Source organism: Pongo pygmaeus, chromosome 6 (assembly GCF_028885625.2).
Source record: "Pongo pygmaeus isolate AG05252 chromosome 6, NHGRI_mPonPyg2-v2.0_pri, whole genome shotgun sequence".
Classification (NCBI taxonomy): Eukaryota; Metazoa; Chordata; class Mammalia; order Primates; family Hominidae; genus Pongo; species Pongo pygmaeus.
This window is the reverse complement of record NC_072379.2, coordinates 13,714,294-13,727,840: the sequence shown is the minus strand read 5'-3', so window position 1 is coordinate 13,727,840 and position 13,547 is coordinate 13,714,294. Positions and strand designations below refer to the sequence as shown.

At 50.8% G+C, this 13,547-nt stretch overlaps 1 protein-coding gene across 5 annotated transcripts in view; it reads left to right on the top strand.

Moving 5' to 3' along the window:
* The window catches only part of CLIP2 (CAP-Gly domain containing linker protein 2), a 115,938-nt gene that overhangs the window by 18,109 nt on the left and 84,282 nt on the right, over positions 1 to 13,547 (top strand). For all 5 annotated transcript variants that reach the window (XM_054495327.2, XM_054495325.2, XM_063668268.1 and 2 more), the window contains one exon: positions 10,120 to 10,307. In XM_054495327.2, the coding sequence (XP_054351302.1) occupies positions 10,187 to 10,307 (121 nt within the window). In that variant the 5' untranslated portion in view covers positions 10,120 to 10,186. The remainder of the gene's footprint in view (positions 1 to 10,119; positions 10,308 to 13,547) is intronic.

Sequence of the window (13,547 nt, the reverse complement as noted above, 5' to 3'; positions counted from 1 at the left end):
TTCGTTTTTGTTGTTGTTGGTTTTTTTTTTTTTTTTGAGTCTCGATCTGTTGCCCAGGCTGGAGTGCAATGGCACCATCTCGGCTCACCACAACCTCCGCCTCCTGGGTTCAAGCGATTCTCCTGCCTCAGCCTCCCGAGTAGCTGGGACTACAGGTACCCGCCACCATGCCTGGCTAATTTTTTTGTATTTTTAGTAGAGACAGGGTTTCACTCTGTTGGCCAGGCTGGTCTCAAACTCCTGACCTTGTGACCTGCCCGCCTCAGCCTCCCAAAGTTCTGGGATTACAGGCATGAGCCACCGCGCCTGGCAACAGTAGATTCTCCATACTGGAGGCTGCTGGGGGGTTCGGGAGGGCCGGAGGTTAATTTTGGGAGCGTTCCCTGGGAGGAGTGTTTCTGGAGATTTGTAGCCTGGAAAGCCTTTGTCCTCTGGGTGGCTGTAGGTGTGCTCTCGTGGGAATTCCAGATCACGGCTCTGTGCCAGGCACCATGGCTCAGGCTGGGTTCCCAGAGAGGAGAGACTATGGCCCCGCCTGAAGTTGCCTGTAAGCTCCCAGGTGGCATGATGAAGACAGACAAGAACAGCATACTCTCTCCTCCTTGGCTCCACATGTGATCCTGAGGTATCTGTGGGCTGAAGGTCCTGGGAGACTTCCTGGAGGAGGTGGCATCAGGCTAGGTGTCAGTAGGTAATGCAAATAGGAGAAGTGAAGCAGGTGGGAGAAAAGACACAGGTGACCTCTGGGAGGTGGGATAGTGTCAGGCGGGTGGTAAAGGACTGCAGGGTCATCTGCAGGAACCTCCAGTGCCAGGGACAGGGTTCTCACGCCTGGTCTCTGCCTCAGAGGGGATGCTGGCTGGTGGGGAGGCCAGAACGGCTGTGTGATGACCTGTGGTGTCTGACCAGCTGGGCTGATCACCACGAACCACTCAGACCTGAGTGCTATGTCCTAAGGAGGTGAGAATGGTGTCCTGGATTTCTCACCTCTTGGGTCAGTATCATTCATTCATTCATTCATAATCTAGTTTGTTTGTTTATTTATTTATTTATATTTATTTATTTTGAGATGGAGTCTCACTTTGTTGCCCAGGCTGGAGCGCAGTGGTGCGATCTCGGCTCACTGCAACCTCCGCCTCCCAGGTTCAAGCGATTCTCCTGCCTCGACCTCCCAAGTAGCTGGAACTACAGGCATGTGCCACCATGCCCGGCTAATTTTTGTATTTTTAGTAGAGATGGGGTTTCACCACGTTGGCCGGGCTGGTCTCAAACTCCTGACCTCCAGTGATCTGCCTGCCTCGGCCATCTTTTCATGTGCTTATGGGCTGTTTATATATCTTCTCTGGTGAAATGTGTATTCAAAGTGCTGAGATTACAGGTGTGAGCCACCATGCCCGGCCCTTTTTAAAAAAAAATTTTAACTTTTTTAGAGACAGGGTCTCACTCTGTCACCCAGGCTGGAGTGTGGTAGTGTGATCACAGCTCACTGTAGCCTCAACCTCCGGGGCTGAAGCAAACCTCTCACCTTAGCCTCCCCAGTAGCTCGGACTACAGCCACGCACCACCACACCTGGCTACATTTTGTATTATTTTGTAGAGAGAGATTTTTGCCATGTTGCCCAGGCTGGTGTCAAACTCCTGAGCTCCAGCAGTTCACTCACCTCGGCCTCCCAAAGTGCTGGGATTACAGGTATAAGCCACTATGCCCGGCCTCTCCCATCTTAAGTGTATGGTTTGGGCCCAGCGTAGTGGCTCACAACTGTAATCCCAGCACTTTGGGAGGCCAATGCAGGTGGGTCACCTGAGGTCAGGAGTTTGAGACCAACCTGGCCAACATGATGAAACCCCGTCTCTACTAAAAATTAAGTGTATGGTTTGATGACTTCTAGTATAAACATAGAGTTGTGCAACTATCACCACACCCCAGTTTTAGGACATTTCTACCACCCAGAAAGTTTTCTGTGCCCATTTGCAGCCAATCTCTGTTTCCAGGCCCAGGCAACCACTGATCTGCATTCTGTGTATACAGTTTTGAAATTTCATATGAACGGACTCATACAATATGGAGTCTTTCGTGTCTAGTTTCTTCTACTTAGCAAAATGTTTTAAACATTCATCTGGCCGGGCGTGGTGGCTCACGCCTGTAATCCCAGCACTTTGGGAGGCTGAGGCGGGTGGATCACCTGAGGTCAGGAGTTCGAGACCAGCCTGGTCAACATAGTGAAACCCCATCTCTACTAAAAATAGAAAAAGTTAGCTGGGTGTGGTGGCGGGCGCCTGTAATCCCAGCTACTCGGGAGGCTGAGGCAGGAGAATCGCTTGAACCCGGGAAGTGGAGGTTGCAGTGAGCCGAGATCGTGCCATTGCACTCCAGCCTGGGTGACAGAGTGAGACTCCATCTCAAAAAAAAAAAAAAAAAAAAGCATTCATCTATGTTGCACATATCAGTAGTTCTTTATTGCTGAGAAGTATTCTATTATATAGATATACCACTTTGGGCCAGGCATGGTGGCTCACACCTTTAATCCCAGCACTTTGGGAGAGGCTGAGGTGGGGGGAATTGCTTGAGTCCAGGAATTCAAGACCAGCTTGGGCAATATAGCAAGACCCTGTCTCTACAAAAAAAAAAAAAAAAAAATTTAGCTAGGCGTGATGGCGTATGCCTGTAGTCCCAGCTACTGGGGAGGCTGAGGTGGGAGGATTCCTTGAGCCCAGGAGGTCGAGGCTGCAGTGAGCCGTGATCATGCCACCACACTCCAGCCTGGGTGACAGAGACCTGTCTCTGTTCTAAAATAAAAATGAAGAATGGTCATGGCGGCTCAATCCTGTAATCCCAGCACTTTGGGAGGCTGAGGCAGGAGGATCCTTTGAGTCCAGGAGTTCGAGACTAGCTTCGGCAACATAGTGAGACTCCAGCTGCAAAAAATAAAAAGTTAGGTGGGCATGGTGGCACTCGCCTTTGGTTCTAGCTACCCAGGAAGCTGAGGTGGGAGGATCACTTGAGCCCAGGAGCTTCCAGGCTGCAGTGAACCATGATTGCACCACTACACTCAGCCTGGGTGACAGAGTGAGACCCTGTCTCAAAAATAAAAATAAAATTAAAATAAAAAACAGCTGCCCTACTTTTGTTTGTACATGCACTGGTTGATGGAGGTTTTACTTTTGGGCTGTTATGAGTAAAGCTGGTATGCAACACTTGTTTATAAAACTTTCTATGGATACATGTTTTTGCTTCTCTTGGGTGGTTGGGTTATATGGGAGGTATATTTTTAACTTTCTTTTTTTTTTTTTTGAGACAAGATCTCACTTTGTCATCCAGGCTAGAGTGGAGTGGCACGATCTTGGCTCACTGCAACCTCTGCCTCCTGGGTTCAAGTGATTCTTGTGCCTCAGCCTCCCAAGTAGTTGGGACTACAGGCATGCACCACCATGCCCTGCTAATTGTTTTTGGATTTTTGGTAGAGATGGGATTTCACCATGTTGCCCAGGCTGGTCTCCAACTCCTGGGCTCAAGCTATCCGCCTGCCTCAAGCTCCTATTTTTAACTTTTTTTTTTTTTTTTTTTTGAGACGGAGTCTTGCTCTGTTGCCCAGGCTGGAGTGCAGTGGTGCGATCTGGGCTCACTGCAAGCTCTGCCTCCCGGGTTCACGCCATTCTCCTGCCTCAGCCTCCCGAGTAGCTGGGACTACAGGTGTCTGCCACCACACTCGGCTAATTTTTTGTATTTTTAGTAGAGACGGGTTTCACCATGTTAGCCAGGATGGTCTTGATCTCCTGACCTCGTGATCCGCCCGCCTCGGCTTTCCAAAGTGCTGGGATTACAGGCGTGAGCCACCACACTCGGCCACTATTTTTAACTTTTTAAGAAACTGCCCAACTGTTTTCCGAAGTGATTGTACCATTTTTTATTTCCACCAACACTATGAGCGTTTCAGTTGTTCTGCATCCTCATCAGCACTTGGTATTGTCAGCTTTTAAAATTTTTAGCCATTCCCCTTGATGGGAAGTGGTATCTCTTGTGGTTTTGATCTGTATTGCCTGGATGAGTAATGATGTTAGTCATCTTTTCATGTGCTTATGGGCTGTTCGTATATCTTCTTTGGTGAAATGTGTATTCAAAGCTTTCACCCATTTTTAATTGGGTTATTGTCTTGTTAGTAAGTTGCAGAGTTCATTATGTTTCCTGAATACCAGCCCTGGCTGGGCGTGGTGGCTCACACCTGTAACCCCAGCACTTCCAGAGGCGGAGGCAGGAGGATTGCTTGAGCCCAGGAGTTTGAGACCAGCCTGGGCAACGTAGCTAGACACAGTCTCTACAAAAAATAAAAAACAATTAGCCAGGCATGGTAGGGTGCACCTGTAGTCCTAGCTATCCAGGAGGCTGAGACGGGAGGATTGCTTGAGCCCAGGAGTTGGAGGCTGCAGTGAGCTATGATCGTGTCACTGCACTCCAGCCTGGGCGATAGAGCAAGACCACATCTCAAGAATTAAAAAAAAAAAAAAAGAAAAAGAAAAAGAAAAGAATGCAAGTCTGGGCCGGGCATGATGGCTTACACCTGTAATCTCCGCACTTTGGGAGGCCGAGGCAGGTGGATCATTTGAGGTCAGGAGTTCAAGACCAGCCTGGCCAACATGGTGAAACTCCATCTCTACTAAAAATACAAAAATTAGCCAATGGGGTGGCAATGGGATGCCGGTAGTCCCAGCTACTTGGGAGGCTGAAACAGGAGAATCACTTGAACCTGAGAGGCGGAGGTTGCAGTGAGCTGAGATTGCATCACCTGGGTGACAGAGCAAGACTCGGTCTCCAAATAAATAAATAAATAAATAAAAGAATGAAAGTTTGTTATTAGATACGATTTATAGCTGTTTTCTCTGTGGGAGGGATTTTGGGCAGAGAAGAGGCCCTGGCAGGGGGCGGGGGTCAGGAGGCGGAGGGTGTTCCTTGCACCTCACTTGAGTCTCAGCAGTGCTCTCTCTTCTCTGCATCTGGAGTTCCTAGGTGAGAGGGTCCCCCAGCTGAGCCACAGGAGCAAGGGGCTCATTTGGTCACCCACAAGGTGGGACATTTACTGTCACCAGAGACCACCCCCATTCACCTTTGCTGGCATTGGAAATGCTGACCCAGCCTAACCAAGCTCTCAGAGAGCTATGCCCAAAGCTCACGGTACAGCTCCCTCATTGAACAAGCCACCAGGAGGGCCCGGTTCTGAGGACGAAGGGAGCAGCATTGCACCCCAGCATGATTGACTCCCAGCCCCCAGAATTCCCGGGGCACCAGGGGCATTGGAATGTTGGATTTAGCAGGCCCTGAGGGCCAGGGCTGGCAGGCATGCCCAGTGCTCTCGTGGGCGCACCCCGGCATGTGGGCTCCACTGCTGTGTGCCTGGGGGCAGCTCGTTTTCCTCTGCTCTTATAGCTGCCAGTCTGAGGGAGGAAGTGATCCTTTACTCAGATGTGCCAGGACAGGTAGTAGCATTGCTGACTCATCGGATGTCCTGAGAACACACGCACATTCCTGCCATGAGCATTGTGGGTTGGCATCTGTATTCATCAGAACTTTTTTGGAAATGCAAATAACATTGTCCCTCAAATAGATTTAGGGAAAAAAAAGGCCAGGCACAATGGCACACGCCTGTAATCCCAGCACTTTGGGAGGCTGAGGCGGGAAGATTGCTTTAACCCAGGAGTTTGGGACCAGCCTGGGCAACATAGTGAGACCCTGTCTCTACAAAAAACTTGTAAACTTAGCTGGGGCGGGGGGTGGTGGTGGTGGCATGCACCTGTGGTCCCAGCTACTCGGGAGCCTGGGAGGTTGAGGCTGCAGTGAGCTGAAATTGTACCACTGCACTCCAGCCTCCAGCCTGGAGTGGCTCACACCTGTAATTCCAGTACTTTGGGAGGCCGAGGGGGGCAGATCATGAGGTCAGGAGATCGAGACCATCCTGGCTAACACAGTGAAACCCTGTCTCTACTAAAAATACAAAAAATTAGCCAAGTGTAGTGGCAGGTGCCTGTAATCCCAGCTACTCGGGAGGCTGAGGCAGGAAAATGGCGTGAACTCGGAAGGCAGAGCTTGCAGTGAGCCGAGATTGCGCCACTGCACTCCAGCCTGGGCGACAGAGTGAGACTCCATCTCAAAAAAAAAAAAAAAATGAAAAGCCCAAGTGGCCAGCTTCAGGCTCAGCTGGATCTAGGCCCTCCTGGGGACTCAGCTCGGCTGTCTCTGTGGCCAGCTTCAGGCTCAGCTCGGCTGGCACCGTTCCCTGGCAGGCTCTCCCATGCGGCAACCAGGATGGCCCCTGCAGCTTCTGGCTTCCATCCTACACCCAGGCAGCCCCAGAGCAGGGAGAATTCTTCCTAAAGGTTTCAGCCACAGCCCAGACCCTGGGACGCGTCACATGATCTTCTCTGATGGCCAGGCCTGCGTTATGCATTCACTCTAGGAGTGGGAATGGGGTCAAGCCACATAAGTCATATGAACCAAGGGTGGGGAGAATGTAGGCCGGGAGCAGTGGCTTATGCCTGTAATCCCAGCACTTTGGGAAGCCGAGGCGGGAGAATTGCCTGAGGTCAGCAGTTCGAGATGAGGCTGGCCAAGATGGCAGAAACCCCCTCTCTACTAAAATACAAAAATTAGCCGGGCCTGATGGCGGGCGGCTGTAGTCTGACCTACTCAGAGGCTGAGGCAGAAGAATTGCTTGAACCTAGGAGATGGAGGTTGCAGTAAGCCAAGATCGTGCCACTGCACTCCATCCTGGGTGTCAAAGTGACTCTCTCAAAAAAAAAAAAAAAAAAAAAAATTGGGGAAAAGGGACAGGGTGCGGTGGCTCACGCCTGTAATCCCTGCATTGTGGGAGGCAGAGGTGGGAGGATCACTTAAGGTCAGGCATTCGAGACCAGCCTGGCCAACATAGTGAAACCCCATGTCTACAAAAAATACAAAAATTAGCCAGGCGTGGTGGTGGATGGCCTGTAGTCCCAGCTACTCAGGGGACTGAAGCAGGAGAATCACTTGAACCCAGGAGGCAGAGGTTGCAGTGAGCTGAGATCATGACACTGCACTCCAGCCTGGGCAACAGAGTAAAACCTTGTCTCTAAAAATAATAATAATAACAGAATAAGTGAAGAAAAAGTTTCTTCAAAATCTGTGACCACACATATGGCTGGACAGACAAGGGCATCTCCTGTATCAGAGATTTCCTGTGTTTCCGAGGTCCAGACGTGAGGATGCTTTTGCCTGGAATCCTCCATCCGACTATGGTGCTCTGAATTTTCTCTCCCCATTGGACGGTGCTCCCCAGGGCAGAGGCCGAGTCCTGCCTGCAACTCTTGGGTAGGGATGGGGCCTGGCTCATGGTGAGCCTTCTGGAAACATTGGGTGCAGGAAAGTTTGTGAGTATAGGATAGTGGGGAAGAGGTCTGGGGGTGGGGGCTTGTGTACCTCTCCAGCTCCCTGCAGCCAGTCCCATCTTGCTGCAGGATCAATCCCTGATCAGTCCCTGATCCCCTAAACAGATAGCGTCATGCCTGGAGGCTTTGCTCCTCGCCAGAGTCCCTTTTGTAAAGCGCTGGTGCTCCTATAAGCTCTTCTGTGCTTCATCATACGGACACAAAGCTGGCCGGGCATGGTGGCTCATGCCTGTAATCCCAGCACTTTGGGAGGCGAGGCGGGAGGATCACTTGAGGTCAGGAGTTCGAGAGCAGCCTGGCCAACATGGCAAAATGCTGTCTCTACTAAAAATACAAAAATTAGCCGGGCGTGGTGACGGGTGCCTGTAATCCCAGCTACTCGGGAGGCTGAGGCAGGAGAATCGCTTGAACCCTGGAGGTGGAGGTTGCAGTGAGCCAAGATGGTGTCACTGCACTCTAGTCTGGGTGAGAGAACAAGAGTCCGTCACAAAAATAAATTTAAAAAAATAATAAAGACACAAAGCTTTTGATTCTGAGGTTACTGTACTAGCAAGCATCACACACTTTTTTTTTGGCCATGATTAATATGTAATCTTTGCTTTTAGCCCTTTTAAAAATATTTTGTTTTTATTATTTGTAGAGAACAGGGTCTCACTATGTTGCCCAGGTGGGTCTTGAGCTCCTGGGCTCAAGTGATCCTCCTGCCTTGGCCTCCCAAAGTGCTGGGATTACAGACATGAGCTACCCCACCTGGCCCTTGTTTTTTCTTTTTTTTCTTTTCTTTCTTTTTTCTTTTTTTTGGAGATGGAGCCTCACTCTGTTGCCCAGGCTGGAGTGCAGTGGTGCAGTCTCAGCTCACTGCAGCCTCTTCCTCCTGGGTTCAAGTGATTCTCCTGCCTCAGCCTCCTGAGTAGCTGGGATTACAGGTGCCCGCCAACATGCCCAGCTAATTTTTGTATTTTTAACAGAGATGGGGTTTCCGCCACGTTGGCCAGGCTGGTCTCAAACTCCTGACCTCAGGTGATCCACCCACCTCAGCCTCTCAAGGTGTTGGGATTACAGGTGTGAGCCACCGTGCCCAGCCTTTTTTTTTTTTTTTTTTTTTAATTTTAAATTCTGGGATACGTGTGCAGGATGTGCAGGTTTGTTACATAGGTAAATGTGTGCCATGGTGATTTGCTGCACCTGTCAACCCATCACCTAGGTATTAAGCCCAGCATGCATTAGCTATTTTTCCTGATGCTCTCCCTCCCCCCGCCCCCACAACAGGCCCCATTGTGATGTTCCCCTCCCTGTGTCCATGTGTTCTCATTGTCCAGCTCTGACTTATAAGTGAGAACATGCGGTGTTTGGTTTTCTGTTCCTGAGCAAATTTTAGTTTGCTGAGGATAATGGCTTCCAACTCCATCCATGTCCCTGCAAAGGACATCATCTTGTTCTATTTTATGACTGCATTTTTTGGTTTTTTTTTTTTTTTTTTGAGACAGAGTCTTGCTCTGTCACCCAAGCTGGAGTGCAGTGGTGCCGTCACAGCTCACTGCAGCCTCGGCCTCCCAGGCTCAAGAAATCCTCCCACCTCTGCCCCACAAGTAGCTGGGACTACAGGCATGCGCCACCACGCCTGGCTAATTTTTTATTTTTTATTTTCTGTAGAGACAAAGTCTTGCTACGCTACCAAGGCTGGTTTTGAACTCCTGGCCTCAAGCAGTCCTCCCACCTTGGCCTCCCAAAGTGTTAGGATTACAGGTGTGAGCCACCGCCCCCAGCCCTTTTAGGGCTTTTTTTTTTTTTTTTCTTTTGAGACAAGAGTCTCACTCTGTTGTCCAGGCTGGAGTGCAGCGGCACGACCTCGGCTCACCGCAACCACCGCCTCCTGGGTTCAAGTGATTCTCGTGCCTCAACCTCCCAAGTAGCTGGGACTACAGGCATGTGCTACTGAGCCTGGCTAATTTTTGTGTTTTTAGTTGACACAGGGTTTCACCATGTTGGCCAGCCTGGTCTCGAACTCCTAACCTCAAGTGATCCACTCACCTCAGCCTCCCAAAGTGCTGGGATTACAGGCATGAGCCACTGCACCTGGCCCCTTTTAGGGCTTTTAATGACCATAGTCAGCATGCAGCTCACGCTTTGAAAAGGTTTCACTCTGTCGCCCAGGCTGGAGTGCCCTGGAGCTCACTGCAGCCTCAAACTCCTGGGCTCAAGCGATCCACCAGCCTCAGCCTCCCAGAGTGCTGGGATGACAGGCCACTGTACCCAGTCTAAAAGTGGTCTTTGTTGCAAACAGTTTGATGGATGCTCATGGGATAGAAGGTGAAACATCTTTCAATTGTAATAAATTTCTGCAACCAAAAATAAATAAATAAAGACACAAAGCTTTAATGGTGGGAAGGCAGACAGAGGTCGTGGCTAGGTGACGGCCTGGTGTGGAGTTGAGGCAGGTAACCCCACACCAGGACGTAAGACGGTAAGGCATAAGCCTCTCTGTGTGTTTGTCGTGCCCCTGAAGTGGAGGGGGTGTGTGCTGGGATGGTGAGTCCAAGAGTGGGAATATAGCCCGTGCAGCAACGGGAGCAGTGAGCTGATAGGTTAAATCGGGTGTTGCCTCATCCAGCCCACCTCAGGAGGGATGTGTGTTGCTTGATGGCCCTTGAGGGTCTGGGGGCCATTGGGAAGTGATGATATGATCTCTCTTGTCTCTGCCCGCAGGTGAATGAAGATGGCAGAGAGGACGTGACCAGCACTCACCCTTGTCCACCTGCCCAGTGGCACCGCCATGCAGAAGCCCAGCGGCCTGAAGCCCCCCGGCCGTGGGGGGAAGCACTCCAGCCCCATGGGCCGGACATCTACTGGGTCAGCTTCATCCTCGGCGGCGATGGCCACTGGCTCCAAGGAAGGTACGTGGCGCCAAGGATCGGGGATGAGGGGACTGGCTACATGGGATGAGTGTTCTTCTGGAAGAGCCCCAGGAGCACAGGCCACTCTGTGACCAATCTGATGGGGGATGCTGAGTGTCATGAGCTCCTGTAATGGGACCTGATCAGCACTGGAAGGTTGGCAGAGGTTTCCCCAGGGAGGGGACATGGGAGCTGAGGTCTGGGGGGTGAATAGCTGATTCACTAGCTGAAGAGGAAAAGGGGTGGGTACGGTGGCTCACGCCTGTAATCCCAGCACTTTGGGAGGCTGAGGCAGGTGGATCACTGGAGGTCAGGAGTTCGAGACCAGCCTGGCCAACTTGGTGAAACCCCATCTCTACTAAAAATACAAAAATTAGCCGGGCGTGGTGGCAGGTGCCTGTAATCCCAGCTACTCGAGAGGCTGAGAGAGGAGAATCGCTTTACCCCAGGAGGCAGAGGTTGCATTGATCTGAGATCGTGCCATTGTACTCCAGCCTGGGCAACAGAGTGAGACTCTGTCTCAAAAATAAAAAAAAAAAGAGGGAAGGGTATTCCAAGTAGAGGGAACAGCACATGCAAATGCTCAGAGGCAGAAAGAAGCGTCATGAGTACAGAAGAGGGAGAGAACATGGGTGCGGCTGGGGCAGTCTGCTGCAATGCAGGTGGACCTGGGTGACTTGGAGGTGTGCAGGGAGTTTCATTTTCATCTTAATAATGAGAGCTACGGGAGGGTTTAAACCAAGATGAGTATGATGGAAGGAACTAGCAGCAATTTCTTACCCATTCTCTGCAGTTTAAAAAATTGTAATTGAGCTGGGCATGGAGGCTCATGCCTGTAATCTCAGCACTTTGGGAGGCCGAGGTGGGAGGATCCCTTGAGGTCAGAAGTTCAAGACCAGCCTGGGCAACATGGTGAAACCCCATCTCTACTAAAAATACAAAAATTAGCTGGGCGTGGTGGCGGGCGCCTGTAGTCCCAGCTACTCGGGAGGCTGAGGCAAGAAAATCACTTGAACCCAAGAGGAGGAGGTTGCAGTGAGCTGAGATCACACCACTGCACTCCAGCCTGGGCTACAAGAGCGAAACTCCTTTTAAAAAAAAAATGACGATCGTTTCTTACTTATCACTTTGATAAATGATGCTGTGATGAACATCTTTGTGCACAAAGCCTGGCTTTGATGACACTCCAGCCAGCAGGATAGGTCACTGCCCATCTTATCTGATTGGCACAAAGTTCGGAGAGACAAACACAGCCAGGGCCAGACTGGACAAATTGGGTCCTGGGGAAGGGGGTCAAGGAAAGTTTGAGCCAAAGTCATGGGCAGTTGGCAGGACCGGGTCCCTGGCAGAGCCAAATGGGCAGCGTGAAAGGGTGAGGCCTGTGGGCAGAAGCCCATGTGAAAGGCCTGCCCAGTGCAGCCTTGTGAAGACCCAGGCTCTGCTCTAGGGTGGCAAATCCTCTCCAGCAATGAGAAGCCAGACAAGAGAAAATTCGGAGGATGAGGTGGGGTGGGGAAGAGGTGTTCCACGTGGAGGGAATGGGTGATGCAAAGGCCCTGAGGCTGGAATGAATTTGGTTTGTTAAGAAAGAAAAAGGCTGGGGACAGTGGCTCATGCCTGTAATCCCAGCACTTTGGGAGGCCAACGCTGGAGGATCACCTAGGTCAGGAGTTCGAGACCAGCCTGGCCAACATGGTGAAACCCCCTCTCTACTAAAAATGCAAAAATTAGCTGGATGTGGTGGCACATGCCTGTAATCCCAGCTACATGGGAGGCTGAGGCATGAGAATCAGTTGGACTCAGGAGGCGGAGGCTACAGTGAGCCGAGATCATGCCACTATACTCCAGCCTCGGCAACAGAACAAGACTCTGTCAAAAAAATAAATAAATAAAATAAAAGAAAGAAAGAAAGAGAAGCCAGCATGGTGGCTCATGCCTATAATCCCAGCACTTTGGGAGGCTGAGGCTGGAGGATCACTTGAGCCTAGGAGTTCCAGACCAGCCTGGGGAACATAGTGAGATCCCGTCTCTACAAAAAACCATTTTTTTAATTAGCCAGGTATGGTAGTGTGTGCCTGTAGTCCCAAGTACTCCGGAGGCTGAGGTGGGAGGATCGCTTGAGCCCAGGGTTTGGAGGCTGCAGTGAGCCATGATCACACCACTGCACTCCAGCCTGAGTGACAGAGCGAGACCCTAAAAAAAAAAGAGAGAAAGAAGAAAAGTCTGGATGGAGAGGAGTGTGAAAAGAGGTTAGGGAGGGCAGCCAGGGCAGACCTGAAGGACATAGGGTTTGGGTTTGTTTTAAGAGTGGTGGGGGCTGGGCACAGTGACTCAAGTTTGTAATCCCAGCTCTTTGGGAGGCTGAAGCGGGAGGATCACTTGAGGTTAGGAGACCAGCCTGGCCAACCCTGTCTCTACTAAAAATACAAAAATTAGCTGTAATCCCAGCTACTCGGGAGGCTGAGGCACGAGAATCGCTTGAACCTGGGAGGCGGAGTTTGCAGTGAACTGAGATTGCGCCACTGCACTCCAGCCTGGGCAATAGAGTGAGACTCCATCTCAAAAAAAAAAAAAAAAAAAAAAAAAAAGAGAAAAAGGAAAAAGAGCAGTGGGGGCCGGGCACTGTAATCAAGCCTGTAATCCCAGCATGTTGGGAGGCTGAGGCAGGAGGATCGCTTGAGCAGTAGAGTTTGAGTCCAGCCTGAGCAACACAGCAAGACCTCATCTCTACTAAAAAAAATATTAGGCACGGTGGTGTATACCTGTGATCTCAGTTACTTGGCAGCCTGAAGTAGGAGAGCCGCTTGAGCCCAGGAGGTCAAGGCTGCAGTGAGTTTTGATCACACCACTGCACTCCAGCCTGGGTGACCGAGCAAGACCCTGACTCAAAAACAAAACAAAAAAGGATGGTGGGAGCGGCTGGAGGACACCAATGGAAAAGTGATGGGACCTTGTTCACATCCCTTGGGCCACTGTGCAGAGAATGGATTGTAGGGTTAAGAGCCAGGTGGGGATACCAGTGAGGAGGCTGTGGTTATCCGGGGGAGGGAGGGGCTCATTACCATGAGTGGGCAATCAGGGAAGACTTCCTGGAAGAAGCGTGAATGAGCTCAGCCTTGATAATGGGGGCAGGGCAGTGGATGGAATTTGAAAATGAGAAGAAGAGGAGGAGGAAGGACCTGCAGACAGTGGGGGAAGGGCGTGAGCGAAGGTACCTAGTGGGCTGAGCTTGGTCCAGTG